The 25,483-nt window shown below is 43.3% G+C and overlaps 1 protein-coding gene across 1 annotated transcript; it reads left to right on the top strand.

Moving 5' to 3' along the window:
- Positions 1-4,765: 4,765 nt before the first annotated feature.
- LOC125706898 (uncharacterized) lies at positions 4,766-13,727 on the top strand. Its single transcript, XM_048973764.1, has 5 exons — positions 4,766-4,861; positions 7,440-8,377; positions 9,851-10,015; positions 10,246-10,369; positions 10,601-13,727. The coding sequence occupies exons 2-4, from the start codon at positions 7,459-7,461 to the stop codon at positions 10,359-10,361; spliced, it is 1,200 nt and encodes a 399-aa protein (XP_048829721.1). The 5' UTR covers positions 4,766-4,861; positions 7,440-7,458; the 3' UTR covers positions 10,362-10,369; positions 10,601-13,727.
- Positions 13,728-25,483: the final 11,756 nt, after the last annotated feature.

Genomic DNA, 25,483 nt, shown 5'->3' with positions numbered 1-25,483 from the left:
TGCCCCGGACCACAAAGCTCTGCAGTGGCTGGTACATAGAGCTGAACTCATCTGCAAGGCTGATCTGCCCTCTTTGCAGGACATTTACCTCAGATGATAAAGGAGCAGAGGAACCCTAACGACTCCCTCTGCCAGGTCTGAAAAGCCATTTCGCTGCCTCTGACTAAGTACTGAGAAGTAGCTTCTCCTCATAAGCCACTGTACTACTTAACATTTAATTAGCAGTTGCGATTAAAAATGTGCTCCTTGACCATGCACTGTGCACATCAATGAAGCTATATTGCACGTCTTGTTTTCCTTTACTGTTCCTTATTTATTTCATATTTATTACACTGTGAAGTGTGTGCCATCATGCAAACATTCATTAAAATTCACCTAAGTAATCTGAACAACCAAGGATTATGCAACACTCACTATCAACTCATAATGCTGAAGCAATATCTTGATACGGCAGAGATCGGCTCTTTGTCTTAGATATTAACAAGATTTAGCACATATAGCAAAAGCGCTCGAAAAGGCAATAATGATTGGGGCGCATCTCTGCCTGTGGCCATCAAGGTCTGAGGCTAAAATCTGCCTTGTTGAATATCTTGCTTGTTGGGAGACACTACAACCGCAAGACTGATAATGGAATATACACTAACTTTCAGAAGATTGGGGTCACTTAGAAATGTCCTTGTTTTCCATGGAAATATACACGAAATGACTTTGAAAAGGAAATACAGCTAAATAAATATGAAATCGTAATTGACAACGTTAGGAATAATCATTTTTGAAATAAAAAATAATCGTCTTCTTCAAACTTTGCTTTCCTCAAAGTGTCCTCCAATAAACTTGTAATAAGGTCTTGTAGACTTTGGGCATTCTACAGTAGATGTCAGTTTGTTGAGGTAATCTAATGAGGTTTCAGCCAGTGCTTCCTGAAGCATCTCCCACAGGTTGGATCGGCTTGATGGGCACGTCTTACATACCATTTGGTCAAGCTGCTCCCATAACACCTCAACAGAGTTGAGATCCAGTTACTGTAGCCGCTCCATTATACACAGAATACCAGCTGACTGCTTCTTCTTTAAATAGTTCTTGCACAGTTAGATGCTGTGTTTGGGTCATTGTCCTTCTGTTGAAGAAAATTGGCTCCAATTAAGCGCCCTCCTTCAGCGTCTTTTCATTTGGTCTGCATCTCAGAAATGTTCATTGTGATCCGAACACCTCAAATTTAGATTCATCTGTCCATAGCACTTTTTTCCAATGTTCCAGTGTCTGTGTTCATTTGTCAATCTCAGTACTTTCTTTTTCCTGAACATTCCGGGATACAGCTTTGACTTTGCAGTTCTGCATAGAAGGCCAGCATGCCGGAGTTGCCTCTTCACTGTTGGCATAGAGACTGGTCTTTTGCGGGGACTATTTAACAAAGCTGCCTGTTAAAGATCTTTGACGCGTCTATTTCTCGAACCAAACACTCTAATATATTTATCCTCTCATTCAGCTTTATCCTCCCTCAGTCTCCTCTTTCTATTGTAACTATGCGCTCCCATGGACTCTGACTAAGTTACATATATCATGATATCGACATATGAAACCATGATCGGTAAGTGTATGATTTGCTGGCGAAAATGACGAAAACAAGAGAGCAGTCCTTCACTCTCCTGTTGCTGGAGGAATACAGGAAATCTAAGGAAATGATACGCAGGGAAGGACATCCATAGGTATTGTCTACATCCATTTTGTAATGTTTCAATAAATACATGGAACGCCTAGCATTACTGCACAAAACCTTTTTATTGTGAATGTATTTTCAAAATGATATTTTCAGACAATATACTGTAGGGCTAGTTTCCACATTTTGGTCTCACAAAGTCCAAAAATATCAGGTGATAGATCCATGAAAACTATCAAAATATTGCAATTTGAATATGAAAAAAATAATTTGTTTTGAAAAATTGTATATATATATATATATATATATATATATATATATATATATATATATATATATATATATATATATAATTGATATCAAGAACAAAAGGAAAAATTGTGTAGGTGTCCAAACAGACAGTTTAATCTGAAATGAACTTGCTACAATCAATATTACTAATGGTAAATGCAGTATACAAATAGGAATTAACATTGTCTGATACTTACTTTTCATTTGGAAAAAAATGATTCATTTGTATTGGTTTGATTTCATCCAAGGACCTTAGCGCTCGTTTTATACTGTTTTTTCATATTTTTTTCTTGTTTATGTGTCTCTGCTATTAAATTTTTGTATTTGTACTGTAATTTTATGAAATACTGTTCTATTGAGAAAGCAGTGCTCATATATAACCGTACGAATTGCAATCAGTACCTTTCATAAGAAAGGTGTGGCATCGGTTAGACAGGTTTTCCAAGTGGAGCTCAGTTTACGTCTGTGATTTAATCTTGTTTACATGGAATAAACCTGCTCCACGCCAGACTGATTTCTGTGACAACCAGTCCAACAAGATTTTTGACGAACCAAAATATCTGGGATGTTGTCAAATCGTCAGCAATTAAATCAGGGTAACTCCTTAATGCATGTAGGGAAAACACAGCCCCCCCCCCCCCCCCCCCCCCCACTCCTAGCAGATTTGAGTTTACGGATCGGTTTCTGAGACAGTCAATCCAACAAAAGGACCGAAAAATCCGAGATGTTGCCAAATCATCAACAATTAAATCCAGATAACTAGTTAATCCATGTACACAGACCCCCCCCCCCCCCCATGCATACTTTGTTAAATGTTTGTTTTTTTTTCATGTCATCATTTTGAAGGCAGTTTGTTAGAATTTTTGAACATCCAGATGCTTTGGCAAAAATCCCATGAGTTAACTGAAAAGGATTTTAGAAAATCTGTGGTTAAAACGGCTTTTAACAAATCTTTACTTCTTTAACTTCTTTGTTAAATCGTTAACAAAACCTAGCCTGATTCAACAATTTAATATATTGCAGGGTGTAAACAGAGATGTATACAGTATCTGTACTACATACACACAATCACAGCCGTGCTTTCAGCTAAGCTACGATATGGAGGTATATAAAAAAATTCATAATGTACAGGAAATTATAACCAGTATATGGGGTAAATGGGTATACTGTACCGTGTATTACAGTATCAGTATTACAACTGTCGATAAGAAGGAAATATACAATGACCAGAAAACGCACCAACTGGTAGAAAGTTACCTCCCTGGAGCCGAATCCACACCAGTTTCTGCAGCCGGTGTGAAGGGTTGCTTTGACATCTCCGATATTGCAGTCAAACATTGCACTTGCTGTTGATAGCAGGGAGAGTAAATATATGTAATTGGGCTGGGAGACAATAAATGCAACATCAAAAACTATGTATCACCTAGTGTTTTGGTGGTATACAGTAATTGTTGTGCAACACCGACACACCAGTGCAGAAGTATAAGTGCTCAGAAGGGTGTAGGCTACGTGCCTGGCTCAATGCGGAAGCATAAATCAGCCTTTAACCCAGCCTGCTGTAGAGAAGGCTGCTGGAGACTGTCCATGCCACTGCTTCGTCACAGTGACAGGTGAAGGTGGCATTTCTGGGGCCGCTCAAAAGGTCACACCGGGCCCACCTGCCCCACCCCTCCCCAACACTCAAAGGTCACATCAGGGTCTCCTGCAGCTAATTGGCTGAAATGTTGTGACTGCCCAACTGGGGGCCACACACAAATGTATGGTTTGAGTGCTGGTAAGCATCACCGCTGGACGTGCGGTCTGGGTGGAGCAGACCTCGTGCAAAGCTACTGGTCAGCAAACGCCTGAAGACTGCAGTCTGCAGGAGGTCAAACAGAGAGATAAGCTACAGATGGTCAGATGACCCACAGACATCGTGACGGAAGATCAGAAGATAAAGTTACATAAATAGAAGCTCTGCATCCTGGTCTGCTCATCGTTAGCATGACTGGGCGTTTGGGCAGCCGATTGACCTTCAGCCTCCAGAGGGTTGTTTCTCCTATTAAACCATGACGCTTTGTTTCCTCTCATCCTTTGTCTTCTGACTGTTATTCATTTTGTCTTTAGACTGTTGTTACCCTAAACTGGTGCGTCAGTAAGGGACACTGTGGCTAAGAGATTTGCGACAACCATACTGCTAGCAAGCAGATACATAAAAACCAAATAGATCCAATATACTGTAGACTACTAATTCATATTTATGTTACAGATATTGTGAAAGAAACCCAAAAAAGTTAGTTCAGCTAACTACAGCACAAGTTTACCGGGTCAAATTCTCAGATTATTAAGCCAAACAGCTCAACTTATTGCTGCTTAAAATATCATAGATCACACGTTTGACTTCAGAGAAACATAATCAGTCATACAATTGTAGCCCCTGATGAGAGATATATACATACAGATAAGCTCCCGTTCATGAACGAGACCATATGCTCATGTGATCATGTTAGACATTGTGTGCCAGGAGCTCCATGGCCAACAGGCCTCACTCCTAAGGCTTCACCCTCTTTCCCTCATTTCACTAAATATGTACAAGAATGAATATCTCAAATGCTCAGAACAGAGACATGTAGCCTAAAATGTCGGACTGTGCTGTTTAAGCTGTTTAAACGCTTCTGTAGACAGCTAACAGGCTGAGTGCTTGTGCTGCGTTTCCTACGTTTGGTCACCAGCTAGCTCAGTCTAACTGTAAAGCGGGCAGTCAGGTTGGACGGCTTTCTGAGTGTACAGTAGCACACTCCCCTGCTTCTCAAGGCTAGTCCCGCCCCCGCACTCCAATAGGCCGGCCGATTCCTGTGAGACCGCTCGCTTCTCAAGGCACCTGTTGGCACCTGACATTAACGACGAGACCCAAAGCCGCACTGTTGCTGCCAGGTAAGTTATTGCATTTTTTCTCGTGTCTCTGCTTCTCCACCTGGTTGGTTCCACCAGGTTCTCCTCCTCAGCTGCTGGCATAGGAAAGCAGGACGCTAATGGCACAATGAAAATATCATGCTCCAGGGACACTGAAGTAATGTTTAAAGTAATCCCCTTTCTGCCGTAGCTGTGAGTCAAAAAGAAACAACTCCATCCAGGACTCTAACACAAAACACAGAAATGCTTGCGATCAAATTTATGAGTAACCTTGCCTTAAAAATGGGAAAAATAATAGATTCTTTACTGATCCCAGTGGGGAAATTCTCGTTACAACTTCCCCAACTTGTTCTCTGTAGGTGAGAAAAATCTGTCCGTGAAGGACAGCCACCTGTAGCAGTACTCAGGGAGTGAGGCGTTACGGGCCCTGCTCAAGCAGCATTTAACTTTTGTCCTTCTGTAATTACTTCAGCTATTTCCAAGAACAACTTTTCAAATCATAATATGGTATATATATGGTAATACTTCTTGCCCATATTTCCTTGAAACGATACCAAGAATCTATATTGTTTCAGTGGTAGCAGATTAATCAAAAAATCTAGACGATTGTGCATTTAGGTTAGGTAAGGCTGTTGCTGGGTGGTGCATTTTCTGGTGGAAGGGTGTCTTTGACTGAAACAGATTATTATGATAGCAACAAGTTTAACAAGGACTGACGTTTTTGCAACATCGACAGCAGACAGAGAAGCAGTGTAGGAGGTGGTTCTGTTCAGCGCGGTAGGGAATGAACTGGACTGCTTAATTCAGGGAGATGCCAACCTGGGCCTGGATATTATCTGAGGATCATGTAATTATGAATATAAAATGTAAGAATGCAAGATGTATGGCATTTAATGTCAGCAGATAAAAAGATAAAAGTGATTTACTGACTTGAACAAAAAACACAACATACAAGATATTCAGGGATAAAAGAATAATAAATAGTTAGGGGTTGGATAACTGAGGATGAAGGATGAAGTGTTTTGTTAGGTCAGGACGGGTGGGACCGAGCAGATGGTCTTGGGCCAACAGTGGAGGACAGATTTTGATACTGGGGGGCTCACAACAATGTAAATACAAAGTTTTGTTTACTGGGGAGATGAATGAATGCAAATTTAATCTGGGGGGGGGGGGGGGCACGCTCCCCCAACCCCCACTTCCAATGCCCGTCTCTCGGGCCTGTCCAGGTGACACACACTCTGGTGGAGAGAGTTCCAAAAAGGAGCGACGATACACTTTGTGTCCCTGGTCAAGATGAAACAGGTCTGTTTTCCTGGGTAGGGAGTTTCAGTGATCCTGCACTTTGTGAATGTAGCAATACAGGTTAATTACACAAGCAGGAGGTAGCAGGGGTGACTGGCAGGAGAACACAGAAGAGGAGAGTCATCCCGACACACCATAGATCAACGGACTCAGTATTAAGTATTAATTGGTTTTTCATTTGATGAATGGAGTTCCTAACGTCATCTGAATGACCCTGGAGGTTACAAGGCTGTAGATCCTCTTCCTACCAGCTAGAATCTCTAGTCAGACAATGTCAGAGTAGAAACATCCACCATTTACTGCTGAAGCTTCTGCTTATGTTGAGCAATCTGTCTGAAATGCATCTTTTTTTACAATTTGCACAGGCATATTGGAATGTGTTAGTTTTCCCATATCCCTTCATGCTCTTCTTTAAGAGACACACACATACAGTAGAGTTTGGGGTCTGAGCAGAGTGTCAGCCATCCATCCAGTATCCCTGGAGCATTTTTCAGATGGTTAGGTACCTTGCTCACGGGAGATGTGGCTCCTCTGCTGAGCATGGGGTTCAAACCAGCAACCTTCTCCTCACAGGCATAGAGGTCTAACCCGCTGAGTCACACAGCACCCCCCCATGGGTATGGCTGTGTATACGTGATGGTCACATGATGCCCCAAAGCTCTACTATCACTTGCACAAAGGTGCGGCCGGGCCGAATTCAGAGAGCCACCCTGTTTTGGAGACGACTGCATTGATGTTATTGCTGCAAAGACAAAGAGAAACCACCGGAAAAACCACACTCTTATTAGTGCAAAACAGAGAGCCAAAAAAGATTTATATTATGCAATATAAGTGTGTGAAATATAGGCGTGTCACATGGATCCTGAGTGAACTCCGAGTTCCTTTTACAGCGGATATTTATTAAAACACAGGTGGAATTGGTTTTCATGTTGCAAACCACGGCGAAATCCTGCTAGGTTTAAGTCTGCGTTAAATACCAGGACATAGTCACACGCACTGACAGCCACATGCCACAGATAACTGAGAGACATCGATTCACTCCACTGACACGTCTTGGTGCTGTGGGAGAACATCCCCTGTTTTAAGGGGTTAATTAAACACATTTAGGAATCTTGGACAGTAATTCCATGCTGTTTAGACTGAAGCATCACTGATGCCTTTTGACTGATGTATGTGAGGTGCTCCAGTGCGGCCACATGACCTCATTATCTTCAAATAAAAAGCAGCTGTTTCTCAGTAATTATGAACGAACGGGTCCTTTTTTGGACGAGCTTCTGATAGTTTATATTCCTTTAAGTGCCAGAGAGAGAGGAGCCATGTACCTGCCCACCGTGACAACCATCACCCTGCTGTTAACCCTCCAAGCCTTCGGGGGAGCTTACCTTCAGCTCCCAGGAGACGACGGACAACTCAGCCCTCCACCAGGACCCATTACTGACTTATGGCCACTCCAGGTCAACAATACCGGTGTAAATAACACCAGAATGTCACGCATGGAAAAGTTCATGGAGGAAAGTGCTAATATGTTGCGTGGAGTCAGCACATCCATGATCAACAATACTACTGGGATTGAACCACCTCTATTCTCAAACAATACTGGGAATGAGACGCTTCTAATGTCCAGTTCTGCAGGAATTAATGAGTCCTCAACCCCCAATATTACTGTACTTGTACCTGTCCTCCCCAATACCACAGTGACCAACACTTCCCATAGTAACAATACCACGGTGGCAAATACACCCCTTAGCAACAATACCACGGTTACTGAAACTCCCCTTAACAACAATACCACAGTTGCTAACACATCCCATAGTAACAATACCATGGTAACTGTCACACCCCTTAGCAACAATACCACAGTGACTGATCCAACCCTTAGCAACAACACCAATGTGACTGCCATGCCCCCTGTCAGCAATACTACAATGATTGCCACGCCCCCTGTCAGCAATACTACAGTGATTGCCACGCCCCCTAACAGCAATACTACAGTGCCTGCCACGCCCCCTAACAGCAATACTACAGTGCCTGCCACGCCCCCTAACAGCAATACTACAGTGCTTGCCACGCCCCCTAACAGCAATTCTACTGTGGCTTCTACGACTCATATCATCAACCTCAACACCACTCTCCCTGCCACGACCCTGAGCACTAGCTGCTCCCCTACACTAAACACCACTATCCAAGTCGTCAGTTCCACAGTCAACACATCGCTTGGGAATGACACAGAGAAAGGTAAGAGAAGCCGCCGTTTGAGGAGCTCGGTGTTCGGCACAGTATTGTACAAAATATGCCGGTACATTCTACCAAACCGTGCTACATGCTACAGCTTCTGGCTACTTCCCCCTTCAGGTATACAGTGTATACTGGGCTTCCCACTCAAACGGCGCTGTTCTGTTTCACTCCAGCATTTCGAGGATCTTTCATTCCTGCAACACACTTAGCTCTTCAGTGATTTACTTCCACACTGGTCTGGTTTCCTATTCAGATCAGACCCTCGCGGTCAGAACAATAGCTGCTCTGTTTGGGAGCATTTCAGCCAGTGTAGCCAGACCTGGAAGGTGGGACTGGGGCCGAGATATGGCAGGAAACACCAGAATCAGGCTGCTCAGCCTCGGCTCTGAAGGGTGCTCCCACCTTCGGGTAGTTATTACAGTACAGGCGTAGTATGTGCCGTGCAATGAGCAGCTAGCTGGCTAGGAATTTGGCTTAGGAATCAGTTTTTGAGAGCAGGGACTGTATCCAGCACAGCATAAGGAATCTGGTACAATGACTAGTGCTGACTCTGTGCTCCTTGTAGGCCCATGTTTAATAAAAAGAGGACACCTGAGACACAGCACACAGCAAGCAGAGACCGTAAATCCTCCACGTGTGCCTTAGCGTGTCCCTCCCAAGTCAGGTGCCGGTATCTTTAGCTAATTTTCCCATGTAGCAAAGTGTAACTCAGTGCTTATCTGAACTTCGTAAATAGATTAGCCCTTAAAGCTGTTAAATTCTAACCATAACAGCTGACCTGTTTCCATTTAAAGCAACACACAGGCAGGCTCTTAATGTCGAAATAAACTACCATTAAATGACACTTATTTAGCTCCAGAGAATTTCGCATTCCTAGAGGAATCCCCTTCGAAATCTCCATGCATTGTCAACACATAGTTTCACTACTGCTGGTTCCATTCATTTTGCGAATGGAGAGAAATATCTATGCCGTTATTTTTCTTTGTAAGTGATATAATCTTGCAAACATTATCCTTGCTGAATTTTTAAACCACTACAGATTTTACAGAACAAGGGGAGGGAAAGCAGGCAAGGGACAGATCCATTTGGGATACAGTAAAGGGCTTTCAACCTAGCAAGGGATTTGTAGACCAACACTTGCAATCAGAGAACGAGATCCAGCCGCTGTTTTTATTATTTGTGATTAAGCCCAAAGAGAGACCCCATACTGTACGTGAAGTGAATGAATAAATGTGTTTCCCATGTTTTGTTGTAATAATAATAATACATTTTACAAGAGTGCTTTTCAAACCCAAAGATGCTAAATAATCAACCAGTTGAATACTCTATAACCGTGATGCTTTATACTCAACTGGTTTGTTGTAAGAAAATCTCAGTCTGGATTTTTACTTTCTGGACCAGAAAAGTCCACCTCTGACACTAACAATAATCAATAACACAGCAAGGTAGTAATAGAGACATTGCGAATTCTAGGGTTTTTTGCGACGCAGGCCCAGCGCAACGTGGTGTTCGGGGTCATCATTGGTGTGGTGCTAGCGGTGGCCATTGTGGCAATGATCGTCTACGGCGTCTTGAACAGCAGGAGGGCTAGAGCCTTCTCACATCGCAAACTGATTGAGGATATGCACACGGAACCAGGTACTGCCACAGTGCTGCAGCAGAACCGAGAAAACTGGACTAATAGATAATAACCCAAAAAGATTAAATAACTCCATAAAGTCTCTAGTTCCCAACTAAAATGTACAATTATGTCCCAATGATGCAGTCGTATCGCTGTTAGCCACCTAGTTCCTATAAGAACAGGGAATCTCTAATATCCATGTAGCTCACAGTCCTGCATTCACACCAAGTGCTGCTTTGCTCTGCAGTTCTCCGATTGGACAACAGCGAGCCTGTACCACTGGACCACCTGGTCTACTACAGTCCCTCCCACGATGCCGACAGCATTCAGATGTCTACCTTTCCTCGGGGGCAGCTTCACTGAACCACAGGGTATGTCACTAATTCCCTCCCTTCCCCCCACAACGGGCACTAAAGCTGCAGTTTTCGCAGTGCCAATAGAAACAGGAAATAGCAACTCCTGAATTTCACCACGCAGTTCCGCACTGACTTATAGTATAAATATAGTATAGTATATAAATGTATGTACTTTTAAAATCCCTGAAAGCCAGCTATCCAATGACTGTGTGCCATTTACTATTCTGCTTTTCATCTTCCTTCCAGTGGCCAGAGGTTCATAGGATGGATTTATTACATATCAATGTACCTGGAGTACAAATCACACAAAACAAGCAAGAGACTGATATTGTGGACTGTTTATTAAGTGATGGTGTTTTCCTTTTACGTTCCTGATGTGGTAAAATGGTGACTTTAAAGAATAATGAACAAAATACCAAAGATCAATTGAATGCTGTAATACTTGCATGTGACTGTGTCATGTGACTCCAGATGCATGCTGGGAAGCTCTCGTTCACATACACACACACGGATTAGGTACCTACTGTATATCTTTGTGGGGATGCTCTATTCTTTCCTATGGGTATAACTTTAATCCCAACTCAACAACCTTAACCCCCACCCAGCCCTAACCTTAACCATTAGTAACCAAATGAAATATGAGACATTTGGCATTTTTAGTTTTTTGATTGCATTCACAGATCTTTGTGGGGACCTGAAAAATAATAAGTTTTTATTACATTGTGGGGGACATTTGGTCTTCACAATGTAATATAAACATAACACACACACGCACCTTGAAAAAGGTCTGATCTATTTCATATACAAATATAAACAGATGCATATATTTTAATTGATGGTAATTGTAAAATTTTTGGGGGCAAATCATTTCATTTTTTGCAATTTTTCTTACTTTTTTATTAAAATATTTATATCGCTCACCACAACATCCTTCATTTCATCTGTATTATCTTTTATATAATAAAATGTTTACATGATAATGTATATTTGAATCCACTGTGTTTCTCTGCCTGATGGGCCGTGAGCAGTTGAGAATATTTTGGAACCACACTGCACCAGTCTGTCAGGCTCTTGCCAGTGTCCTTTTCCATGATGGGTTAAACGCCGTATGTGGTGGGAGCACATGCATCTGTCATAAATGACTTCTTTGACATGCAAATTGTTCATCGTTGTGACGTAAGTTCAGGGATCTGGTGAACTGCTGTGCAGTTTCATTCGTACAGCTTACAAACTGCTGTATTTCCTTTTTAAGTCTCTTTATTGACATTTTTCGTTAGTGTGAACCAAGGCTTTGAGATTCATTAGTGCTCCAGTAAATGATCATTCTAAGTCAACCAGCTGTGAGCACTGCTGGTTTCCTTTCTTAACCTCTAAGCTTCCTGACTGCAGTGCAAACACAAAGAAATCCACCCTGGTTGAGGAGCATCTGTCATGGTAATTCATGGTCGCAGTAAATAAATCACCATTTTCAGTGCCAGTCAACCCATTAGGTGACACAGGTGGCCGCCTAGAGTCCCATCTTCTTTGGGGGGGGGGGCACCAACTTAACAAGTGAATTTCACTCTGCCTCAGACAGGGGGCGCTGGCTGTGAAACTTGCCTGAGCGTCGACCAGTACTGACTGTATTTAAAAGCATTTCAGTGATTAAACAAACTATACTGTACATGGTATTATTTACCTAGCTTAAATGGAATTGCACACCCATAATAGTCAAAATGCCTATTGGTTTAGGTAATACATACAGGGCCTTCATGGTTGTGTTTAGTGATGAGAAATAAAAGGAAGGTAGGTGGCACGTTGGCACAGTGGTTATAACTGTCGCGTCACTCCTCTGGGAACTGGGGTTCCAGTCTCTATCCTCGCTCTATGGGTGTGGAGTTTGTATGTTCTCCTTGGGTCAGTGTGGGCTTTCCACTGGGTTCTCACGTTTCCCCCACTGTTCAAGAACATGCCAAGGTGACTTGGAGTTGAGTAAATGGTGAGTGTGCCCGCTGAGTTAGGATGGTGTTAGATACTTCAGGTCCAACAAGTACAAATGCAGATCTGAAGTTTGTTTCTACCAACCAGCTGAGTACTCTGTGACTCTTTATGCTCAACTGAGTAATAATCGGCACACAGCGTCAAAGGTATTTGTCAATATCCTTTCTATAAATCCAACTTACTTACAAATTTGGCTGCACCCACATGATCAACACAGTCGTCTATTCTGGGCATAGGATACGAGTCGGGAATAGTGACTGAATTATCATTACGATAATCCATACGAAAACTAAATTTGCTGTCAGGCTTCGGGACTAGAAGACACAGTGACCTCTAAGGACTGCAACTATACCTAGCAAACCTATGTTGTAAAAGATGGGCCACTTCAGTGGACTTTATCTTACGTTTTGTGGGGTTTCCCCGATGCGCATGCTGTTTTACAGGCCTTGCTCCAGACACCTCTATGTCACGCTGCAATAATGTAGTCTGAGTGGGTACATCATGGAACGACACTGGGTAAGAATGGATTAATTCAATCCAAAAATTCTGCCTGTTGCACGTCCGATAAATGAGTTACCAACGATGATCGTTTGTTCAATATATCAGAATTTTGCAAACGAGCGGTCCGAGAGGGAGAGAAAAAAACAACCTACCTGCCACTGCACGTAACAATCCTACCTCACTTTCTCGAAGAGCTGGATATGCTCCTCAGTCCCCTACCTACTGACAACACACCTCTAGCTCTCCTCAGAGACTCCATTCCTCCTGCCTTCTCGCTCGTCTCTATTCCTTCTCTCTGACGTTCAACGACTGTTCTCCCACAAACACAGGAATAAACAGCCCAGACTTAGGGCCTCAAGTATAACGTCTTGCGTAGAATTCACACCAAAACATGGCGTACGGATAAAACCGGAAATAAAACCAGAAATGTGTTTATTAAGACAAAGAAGTAGACAGCGGATACAGTATTACGGTTTATTCCGTTTCAGACATTATTACTAAAGATGACCCCCATGCCAGGGCCGCGACTGCAGGTGGTGATGGGGCTGCTGTGCCAAGCACATCTTCAGGCGCTGGCTTTATTCACTCCCGTGCCTCGGACACCGACCGCCGACCATCTGCCCGTGTGCTGACGGACACTATCAATGCAATAGCGGATGCTGAAAAAGATGTGGCCAATGAACTAAGGAATCTAACCGATGTACTATGCGATATTGACCACAAACTCACACTTATCACATGTAGCCCACGTCTGTGCCTGCTCTTATATAACATTTATTTATTGTTTAATAAAATTGTTTATCTGACCGCACAAGTGTTACGTCCTGTGGAGCTTTTTTTTTTTAGAAGTTAGCATTGTTGTGTACAAACAAATAAATACATTGTGCTCATGTTCCCTCTTGATTTCTTCTTGTTCGGCACGGTAGCATGAAAATGGAATTCATTTTGAAGGGGATTATTCCTTTAAATTTGAAAGAATGGTAATGTCCCCCCCCCCCCCCCCGCGACCCAGTAGGATAAGCGGTTTGTAAAAATGGATGGATGGATGTAATGTGGGTGGAAGGCTGGTATCCCAGCTAAATTTAACAGCTTAAAATAATTAGCCTGTCAGCTAAACTTGGCAATGAGGGGTACAGAGGGTAGCAAGGCAGTAGCTACTGCTGAACATTCTTAAAGGAAGGAACGCTTGTCTGGACCAAACTGCCTGCTCATGTAGGTCAGACACTGCCCCCTTGTGGTGAGGAGAATGACCCAATGTGACATTTCTATGACATGACACGTTCACCATTCTCATCGTCATGTACCTTATTTGAAATGGGATTTATAGTATCTGAGACGGCCTACAAAATCCCAATCCATGTGACATAAATCACCTGAATTTTGATATCTGGAAATATTTTGCTAAACTCTTATTCTTGATCGTATTAAGAGTTTCAACATGACAGTTTCTCTAAATTAGCACACAGGGCTTCTTGCGTTAGTGACGCTGTTGCTCCCACCACCGTGGAGCTCGTCAGCAGCTTCGGAAACACCGCCGCTCGCGTCTTCCAATCGCCGTCTTCGGCTACGGCCCTGTACACTACCACCTCTTACCACTAGATGGCACTGTTGATTGGTTTTAATTTAAAAGGCAGCGCACGCTGTTATTGACGATACAAGGATTTTACTTCATACTTGAAAGTTACTCCTTCGGTATGCAGCAGAAGCACTGCTGTTTATTTAGTTAATGCTTATTGTAATGTAATCAATTTATGATATAATTTGGTCATAATTTGGTCATGATTCTTTTTATAAGAATCTTATTACAAAAATAAGAAGTCCATCTTAATTGAGTTTTCATCTGACTTTGTTGCATTGAGGGCATCTGCGCGTTGGTGGACCTGCAGTGCCTTAGTGAGACTGGGATGCACGTGTCTATCCTGATTTAGGATCCCCATCTTGGAGGCATCACAGGCAAAGAGCAGGTGATGACATGGCGATTGTCTGCTGTTCACAGCTGATTCTGTGCCCGTTGTTTGAACCTCCTTTTACTGGAGTCTAGGGAGGATATAACAGCTTTTTACTGGAGTCCAGGGACGATCAAACTATCCCTCCCTAAATCTTGACACACTTTAACTGTGGTTTCTTTAAGTGAATTAAGCCTTCTGCTAGTCGGCTCACCCCAGGGGTTACAAAGTACTGGACGTCGCTCCGGAGGAGCTGTGGAGTTAGCAACAGCTGAATCTGCATGGTTGCCTGATCAGACAAGAGCAAACATTTATCCATCTATCCAAAAATGCCACAAAGTCTCAATTAGAACGGGATTTAAAAATAATTATTGTATAATTTATATTAGTATAAATATTTATATTAATATAATTATTCATATAATTTATAACTATTATTATAAAATGATGGGTGAAGTATGAACAGGTGTTTTGGCTTGTAAGTCACCTTGACTGCACAGCATGTCCTGCTAATCACAGCTTCAGTCCCATTAAAACATCAACTACCAGACGTTTAGTGCTGCTCGGTACAGGAATGCGTGAGAGTATTAATGAACATGCATCAGGGAGCCGTGGGATGATTGTACTTTATGTCACACTGGGGGGGGGGTGTCGCTGTAGACCTGTATGTAGATGGGGTGTCAATAAGACCCACTTGACTTGACTCGACTGTGATAAGAACAAGTCTGGAATGAGCTTTGACTTTTTAACTGTCTGAGGACCATTTCGGATATTCAGTGTTTCACCGTGGAGCCTATTTTCTATGGCCTTTGCTACTGATCACTTGGGTAATTAAACCCAGCTGACCCTGTTGGGATTGGTCTCCTTATTGGAGATTGAATGGGATCAGCTGGAAGGATCAAGTAAGGCCCCGTGCAGCTGCAAGGACGTTAGCTACAAGTTTGACTAGAGGGGGAGAAGGGAGATTAAAAATCAGCATTTAAGGAGGTGACTTTTTGGAACAGATTTCATTCGATGAATAAACTCATCTTTATTCATGACCACCTCCCTGAAGACGTACCCAATGCAGAGAGAGCATGAGGCCGATCCTGGGCAGCCCATTGCAAACCATGGGTGGGTTGCCAGTTCATTACAAGGCAACACACTAATACGTTAACAGTCACCAACGCACATGTCTTTGGGCAGTGGGAGGAACCTATAATCTCTGGAGAAGATGAGGAGGACATGCAGATGCTCCACATCCAGAAAGGCAGGGTGGGAACAAGCAAGCAGCCCCGCTGGGTATGAGGCTCACGCCAAGTGCGGGAAGTGTCACCCCCAAATGGTTATTTCTGGGTCATAATGCTGTTCATTTTGATCTCAGATTCGAATTAGCTTTTACTGTGAACCGGTAAATGTTTACAGACGAGTTCAATGAAAACCATTAAGTAACTTAAATTATCCTAATCCACCTCTTTACGCTGTTATTTGTGATTCATTGTACGTCTGAAACTCAATCTCATAATAGCCAGACTAGCAGCTACCATGAAGATGACATCATCACAAATGGTGAAAGAGGCGAAGGCAGAGCTAAAGGGGGCGGCTGCCAGCGCGGATAAAGGCATCGCTGTTGCAGGCGTCCCGGCGGGCGGCCGGACAGCTGCGCATTCTTACAGAGCGCTAATGGAAAGATTGCATCATAGACTTTTAACAGTTCATTAGTAACTGCAACGGGGCCTTTCTGGCTACATCTGAGAGGAAGGATATGAAGTTAACAAGAGGATAAATCGGGGGGAAAGAGCTTTGGGTGTTAGATTCTAACTGTGCTAAACAGGGCATGAGGTGAGACAAAAACCCCCCCCCCAAGGCCCAGCAAGCACGGCCCATCTACTGAGTCGCAATGACCATCGAATACCCTGATCTGAAAGCTCTGAGCAGGTAACACTGGAGCCAAAGAATACAGACGTGGATTGTAGTGGCCTGCAGTACTGACTACTTCATCGTTATTGTGACCATCTGCTGCAAGTAATGATCTGCAGAAGTTAGATTTTGATTCACAGGTCTGGTGGCACACACACACACACACACACACACACACACACACACACACACACACACACACACACACACCTTTTTGAAGGCTGGTCCTCCTGAACAGCTGTTTCCAGCTGCTGATGAAAATCCTTCCCTCTTGCTGTAGATGTCTTAATCCTGTGGTTGAATTATTCACTATAGACACATGAGCGCAGAGTTGGCTTTGGGTTAAATGTGGAGCCCACACTTCAATCACGCAACACCGCTGTTAATTTCGGGGTGTCAGGAATGGATGAGTGTGTGCGATTTGGCGCATGGAATTGCAGGTCTTCAGTGCCGTCATCTACTGTGTGGGAACAGCGGGGAGAACAGGGCCTATTGCTGTGCAAGGACACGCTGAGGAAGAGGAGGAGGAAGAGGAGGAGCCTGACAGGCTGTGGTGGAGATGACATCAGAAGGTTTTTACCTTATTCATCCTGGGGCTATAGGAGGCAAGCAGGACTGGAAGGAACTGGACTCAGGAATTAGCTTATGGTTAAGTGTTTTTTTTCCTGGAGTTATAAAATTAGGTCAGTGGAATTATTAAAAAGACGTTTCTGCAGTTTTCTGGAGCGGCTTGTGGAAAGTGTAAGGCTCCCTTTGTCGCCCATTTCTCATCTGGAGCCTTTAAATCTCCTGCTTCACAGCTCCACTTCAGAGGCCGTCCAGCTCCACTTTCCTTCCATTTGACTCCTTCTGCTTTCTCAGTAATGGATCTTATCAGATGAGCTGTCAGATGTTCTGCACAAGCAACACTTCAGTTTTCCTCAAGATATTTTGATGCACTAAGATGTATTTACAAGCATATTTAGTAAGATGTGGTCCAAGCAGTCCATGGATATTATCACGGAATTCCTATTTACCAATCATATTGGGGGGGGGGGTATATGAGCTCACCTCTCAAATCCTTCTGAAGAGACAGGCTCTTACAGTCATGGCCAGCAACAGCTTGCAGGATTTATAGTTTGCAGATTTCCTCTTTTTCCTCATTTTTGTGGGGATCACTGGACTTCATCCGGAACACTCCATGCCAGAGATGAAGAGGTTTCGCACACATAGACTGAGTTCATGTAAAAAGGATGACTGACCTGGGCAGACAGTGATATCACTGAACATAAGAGGGAGTAAAGGGGTAAAATGAGTACTGTGGCATAATCATATGCTGCAAAAGCCGGAGAAAGTACGCCATATAAAGTACTCCATATACACGTAAAGTACTCCATATAAAGTAGTCCATATAAAGTATTCCATATACACATAAAGTACTCCATATAAAGTACTCCATATACACGTAAAGTACTCCATATAAAGTACTCCATATACACGTAAAGTACTCCATATAAAGTACTCCATATAAAGTACTCCATATACATGTAAAGTACTCCATATAAAGTACTCCATACACACGTAAAGTACTCCATATAAAGTACTCCATATACACGTAAAGTACTCCATATAAAGTACTCCATATACACGTAAAATACTCCGTATAAAGTACTCCATATACACGTAAAGTACTCCATACAAAGTAGTCCATATACACGGAAAGTGCTCCATATAAAGTACACCATATAAAGTACTGCATATAAAGTACTGGAAAGTACTGTACTGTACGGCAGTGTGATCATCCTAGCCTCACAACATCTCCCAGTCTCATTCTCACACCTAAAAGCCTGTTGAAACGGAACTGGAACAATCTGTAAACAGAAAAGAAATAATCAGAGGTGGCAATTTCAGGTCCAGAAAGTAAAAATCGAGACCATGAGTTACTTTCAACCAACCAATCGAGCACAGAGTCACAGTCACAGAGTCACAGTCACAGAGTCACAGTCACAGAGTCACAGTCACAGGTACTCATCTGGTGGATTGAAAGTAAATAATGGTTTGGATTTTTACTTTCTGGACCTGATATTGACACCTCTGATTATTTCTTTTCTGTTTACAGATTTTTCCAGTATTTCTGGAAATAATGATGAAATCCATCAAAACCAGAAGACTGCAGGAGTAATGAAGGACTCACACCATCAGCGCTGAGACAGGGTTAAGGTTCTGGTTCGGGGCTGCAGATGATGAAAGGTTTTTATGTTGACCAATAACAGGTGTTTGCTAAAGGTGGTTACTAAGGTAACCATTAAGGAGTGTGCGACATTTTTGCATGTTTCCAGTCATAACCTCACAGGCTCAACCAAGTTATGTCGACATAACGCATGACGCAGTCTGCCTCATACGGAAAACATTTGTGAATTTTTAAATGGGGGCCGTATAATTGGGTCTGGTCAGTTGAGACATGTTTCTACCGATACTGTGGTTTGTGTTTTGGGGGGCCGGGGGTTTAGGGGCTTATTTGATCCCTGCCAATGCTGAAAGAAAGTCTACGTGCTGTTTTTGGTTGCGATGTTCTCACATGGAAAAGGGTCACGTTCCTGGTCATCCAATCATCCCTCGCTCAGGTAAGGATTCATGCATGAAGAAAACACGCATGGGTCATATTCTGCAGGACTTGTTGCGAAACAGCCAGCAGGGGTAGGGCCTGGGGGGGAGGGGCTTTCCACGCCTGCTCAGTCTGCCCACAGGATCCCACCCCTCACTCTTTGCACGCTTGGTCGATTGTATTACCCAAAGGAACAGCAGACAGTTTTATGGTTTACTAATTTTGTTTCCCTTGTAAAATTTTATGCTGTTTTTCACCCATATATTACTTTGCTCATATATTACTTATTCACCCATATATTACTTCCCTCCCCCAAGTAGCACTGGGCAGGAGAGGCAGGCTGAGATAGGCTGGGTGACCTCGCTGGTCTGACCAGGAAAGATGTATAAATTTATGCACATTCAAGGGCAGGTTAATTGTCCCTGGGACCCTACTCAAAAAGTCACCTTGGGGACATACTTTCTCCCCACCCGAACCCCCCCAGGTGTCTCGAAAACTAAATAAATAGCCAGCAATTAGAATCAGAAGATCATGGCTACCTGGATGGTTAGCAGAACGTGTTGCTTCAGCGTCTCCTACATAAGGATTGCATTTATTTAATATTTAGTGTCATGGCAATAGTGATGTAAATGTTTGATTTGAGTGGTGGCAGTGCCGCTGGGCACACTATATGCCCTGGCAGTACCCAGAACAATGCTAACTTGTGTTCCGATTGCTGGTGGCCATCAGAGAGGCTCTCTGCTTGCAAGTAGGAGCTACGACACAGAGGTGTTTTGTTCTCTGTCCTCACTGCACCTTGAGATTTTCCACCGGGCAGCCCAGAGGGCAGAGCCAGCCAAGGCCACCATGGGGCCTTCCCTCTGTGAGGTTTCGTGACGGCAGACAGGAAGTGACACGTTCGCGTTCCGCAGCCATGTTGTGGTCACCGGTCCCATTTGTGACAGTGTGCTGTGCCTGAAGTCATAAGGGAATAACTCAGGGTGATTTCAGATTTCTGTATTTTCAAACAAGGAATTCTTTCCATTTCCTAAATGGCTTTTTTTATGCTCTGCTTGCGAAAATTCAAACAGTCTGGTCCTGCCTGTGAACAGAAGCGCAATGTTTCGGAGATGAGCTTCACGCTATGGGATCCTTCTTAGTGTTGCATCAGGCATTAATGCACTACAGATCTCTGCTTTTTCCACTTTCTAGGGGTAGTGTTTGTTGATTTTGGCAACTTTCTTTGGCCCGTGGTGTTTTATTTGTAAAAATGTTGATGTTATTTTGTGATCCAGGCCTGATGCGTACCAGGAATCCCCCCCAAGCCCCCAGTCCATCTGAGTAGTCCGCTGACTTCTTGGCTCACTGCAGTGTTGGACTCCATGTACTATTACATTAAAACACCACACACATGTTAGACGCCAAATTTATTATTCTGCATCACATATTCCAGACTCAGTACGTAAAGCTGGTAGGGGGGGATTACATTGCTTTGTGTAGTTCCCTTTTCAGCAGAGTTGTATTCCGGTATCTCAGTAATAGACACCCAGAGTAAATTCCTGAAGATTCTGCCAGAGGTTCTGCCTGAACGGTGCCTCCCATCCCGACTCATCCCAGCCTCCTCTATTAGCTCCCTACCGAGCCGCCGCTTATCTTGCTGTTAAGAGACCAGCAGAACGTAGCCATCTGCAGGTTCAGGATTCCTGCACTCTGCTGATCTTTAAACACCTCAGCCTTTGTTTCCTCCTGGAGCATCATGCTATGATCCAGGGAGCAAAAGGATTGAAAAATATTGTTCTTACACCTAAAATTCAGCGCTGTTGTGTCTTTATATTAATGTATTCCTTCCACCACCATGGTCATAGGCATCTTCTATACAGTACAAAAGCACATAAGTTCGTTTAAAGGAGGCTGTGACCTGCATGTCATATTCAAGGGGCTGACAAAATAATGAAAATATCGCATGAAAAAGTACTTTTTAATGAATTGTAATCACAAACATAGATACAGAGGTGTGTCGTATTAGGCTGAATGCCAGTTAGTGGAATGTGAGTCAGACAATTGGGGCCCATTTGCTGCAGTACTTCACCCCCCCTCCCATGCATGACCATGGTGAACTAGAATGACCCCATCTGCTTCTGCCCCATCATCAGCTTCCCTGCTGCCTTGACATGTTCCTACCACAACATCACCACGGCCCTGAGCCCTGCCGCCTGAGAATCTGATGTCCATGTTGCACATGAGAGCAGGATTTCCTTTAAAGATTCAGAAAACTTAAGAAAGTAAATCTACTAGGTGCTTCACCAGTGATTTCTCTGTAAGCGTAAACATTGAGGTCACATGCGATTTAAGTTCGCTGCTCTTATCCGGGACCTTCAGGATGATGCAGATATAGATGCCACCATTTTTCCTTCATTACTCATCTCATTATATATGAAGTCATGTCTGGTGTATGCATGGTGGGGGCATGTAACATGCTTGTTAAGCTCCGGTTAAGCCAGTGTTCTGGATCCGCATGTGCAATCTATTATATTTTTATTGTTCTTTTCTGAATCAGCCTTTGGACAGAAAGATCTCTGCAGGCCTGCAGAAGCTGGGGGTGGGGGGGGGTGACCTCATAGATAAAAGATTCATTCTTTGGAAAATTCTGCCATCATGCAATTTCTTAAACAAGACTTTTTTTTTTTTCTAGCTTTGTTCCCGGTAGCAATTTTACTGTCTGCGTTTCTATTTTGGTTGTCTGACTGACGATAATACACACGCATTCGTCTGAAACTGTCCCGCAGTGGCAGTGAGGACGTTTACTGCCTGTGACCATTTCCAAGAGGACAAACAAATATAAAAGCCTGGCTTTGTCCATAATGAGTGTGAAGCATTTATGTGTCTGGAAACCGAATGATTTTCATATGCTCAATTTAGACATAAATATCCCCGTGTGCAGCTTAAACTGTAAGCTTTCTTTACACAAACATGAACATTTTCATCTTCACCATAATTTTTTTTATATAATTTTAACATTTCGACTTTTTGTATGTCATTAATCAATTTCAATTTGCAATCATGGCACTATACATAAACGTGTGGAGATAATAAAAATATATTAATATCACCTAATAAGGCACAAGAGAACTTCGATCGCTCTTGAAATCCAGTTGTCCTGAACTGTGTATAGTTAGATACTGAAGCATTTTTCAGTAATAAAAGGATGTAAGATGACTTAGCAGAGCCACTGCTCAGTGCTGCCGGTTCTGTGCTCTATACACTAAGTCATGTGACTTTGTTCCCAGGCCTTGGACACACGCAGTGCCTGGACGGTATCCCGGCCGTAACCCCCAGCTCTGTGACGCTCAGTTTATGGTGAGACCGGCTCACGGAGCTGCTGACTCTGCTCCGTGCTCATCCTTAAATTCATGGTTCCGTGTTTTTTGACAACCTTCCTCTTTTTGTGTTTTGCGATTCCCCATGAGTGAACCTTCACCGGAGTCACCGCCATGACCAGCTTCTCTGCGTTTAGTCATATTTTTCTAGGCTGTTTCTACGTATCGGCTTTAAGTGTCTGGTCACATGATCTACCCTGGCTTGGTGGCCCTCCCTGGGTTATTTACTGCCTTGTGCCCGTAGCTTCCAGGACAGGCTCCAGACTCCCATAACTCTGCATAGAACAAGCCGGTGTGGACGCCAGATGGATGAATAAATGGATGAATGAAGAATGACCACATTTTCTGACAAGCCAAGTCACAGAAGTCCGTTTTCTATGATCGGCGACAGCTGAGGTGCAGCTGAAATGAGCAAATGGTTTGGTTGCCGGAGCCATCAGTCCCAGTTATGATCTTTATCTTTCCTGATCTTTATGTAGAAAACAGAAGCTTTTTGGGGAAAATATTCTGCTTCCTTTTACATCATACTGCTGTTTCTAACTCCATACATTAACTCCACCTGAAATATGCATAAAAAAAACACACAAACCTTTTGGTTTTAATCAAAATAGAGTGAGAAATGCTCACACTTTTCAGTGGGTTGATCTGCAGACGAAGCGAATCCATCTGGCCTTTCGCTTTAAATTGAAATTACACTGTTCTGTTTTAGTGACCCTGATATCCCATCCAGCCCCCCATCTCCCTCCGTTCCAGGCCCCCTAAGCTCCTGTAAGGGATAAAATGTTGGAAGATGGATGGATGTTTAAGCAGTTTTAAAATAGAGGGAGGAATGTGTGGATGGATGGATTTTTATGGTCACATGAATCTGCACTCTTTGCATTTAATCCCAGTGAGGTATAAACACCGAAATGAGCAGTAATTACTGTTATTACAATTAAATGCATGTTTAGCTTAGCTGATGTAGCTTACAGTACTTCATGTGGGTTTCCTCTCACAGCGTAAAGGTGGTGTTCTGGGTGCATGAGTGTCTCTGAATTGTCTACATACAACTGAGTGTGTGTGTGTGTGTGTGTGTTTGTCTGTCTGTCTGTCTGACTGTGTCTGTCAGTCTGTGCATGTGTGTGTCTGTCTGACTGCGTCTGTCTGTTTGTCTGTTAGTCTGTGCGTGTGTGTGAGTGTGAAGTATGTTGCTTTGGATGATAATGTCTGTGATAGCGAGATAGAGCATTAAAACGATTAAATAACAACATTCTCACAGTAGTTATGCACGGCTCTGAGCAGGAAAATGGAAAGTCTCATTTTCAGTGAGTGCAACAGACCGCAGGCAACGCCAAAGGTCGGCACCGTGAAAAGCCCCCCCCCCCCCCCCCCCCTTTGTACCAAGACCCTTTCCATCCTCCAAAATGTTATTTAATACCACTACATTTCCACTGTTCTTTGACTTTAAATTGTACTTTATTTCTGTTGGCAGTAGCAGTCCAACATCCGCTATTCTCATAACGGCAGTCAGTTATTTAGCTGTAAAAAGAACAGGACTTAGAGCTCACTCACTCACTCACTCACTCACTCACTCACTCACTCACTCACTCCCTCCTTCTCTTACTCACTCACTCATTTCCTCGCTCGCTCACTCCCTCCCTCACTCTCTTACTCACTCACTCACTCACTCACTCACTAACTCATTTCCTCACTAGCTCACTCCCTCCCTCCTTCTCTTACTCACTCACTCATTTCCTCACTAGCTCACTCCCTCACTCCTTCTCTTACTCACTCACTCACTCACTCATTTCCTCACTCCCTTGTTCTCTCACTCCCTTGCTCACTCACTCACATACTCAATCACTCACCCACTGGCTCACTCATTAACTCCCTCGATCGCCTAGCCCCTCACTCACTCACTCACTCACTCACTCATTTCCTCACTCCCTTGTTCTCTCACTCCCTTGCTCACTCACTCACATACTCAATCACTCACCCACTGGCTCACTCATTAACTCCCTCGATCGCCTAGCCCCTCACTCACTCACTCAGTCACTCACTCATTTCCTCACTCCGTTGCTCTCTCACTCACTCACTCACTCGCTCAGTCACTCACTCAGTCACTCATTTGCCTTCTCGGCATCCCAGGGACGAGTTTAGCTCACACCAGTTTCCAGTGCTGAGGAAAGGAAAATGCCAGAGAGCATGCAATGCCTGTGGGGGCCCTGTCTGGAAAATAAACTGCAGTGAGAGTGCTTCAGTACAGCCTGCCCCACCACGGGCATGGCTGTCGGGGTAGGGGGCCATGCATGTGATGTAGCCCCCCTTCCACCCCTATCCCCTTGTCACCTCTTTGTTTCCAAGGTCAGCTTCACAATGTCCAGGCACTTTCCACACTAGCACAGAGCGCTTGCTCCTTCACAGCAGATCTGATCAACCTCAACTTAAAATCTCTCAACTTAAATGCTCTTTTTGACTCTTTTTGAATAAACAACAAATTGCAACTTTTATTGCGATTGCTTTTTTTCTGTTTTAAAGATCATTTATTTTACTATAACTGTCACAGAAACTTATCGTTCACATAATCATGGCAATATATTTTTTACTTTTAACTCCTGCTATTTTGTTATTTGTGTTTTAACATAGAGCAAATACTTTATATGTTATCTGTAACTATCTATCAGTTGTGTGAGAATAACTTTTGCACAAAGCTGTGGGTTCGTAGGGGTATGTTTTGTGAAGAAATCTATAATTCTAAGAGTAGGGTGTGATGGGATATCAGAGTTTCTTATCACAGCATACTTGACGTTAAACTGGCGTGTTCTGGGGCCCCAGAGTTGAGCTTGGACACAGCCTGCGATTAAAACATGGTCCTTTTTCTGAC

This window comes from Brienomyrus brachyistius, chromosome 13, assembly GCF_023856365.1.
Source record: "Brienomyrus brachyistius isolate T26 chromosome 13, BBRACH_0.4, whole genome shotgun sequence".
NCBI lineage: Eukaryota > Metazoa > Chordata > Actinopteri > Osteoglossiformes > Mormyridae > Brienomyrus > Brienomyrus brachyistius.
This window is presented reverse-complemented; position numbering and strand designations above follow the sequence as displayed.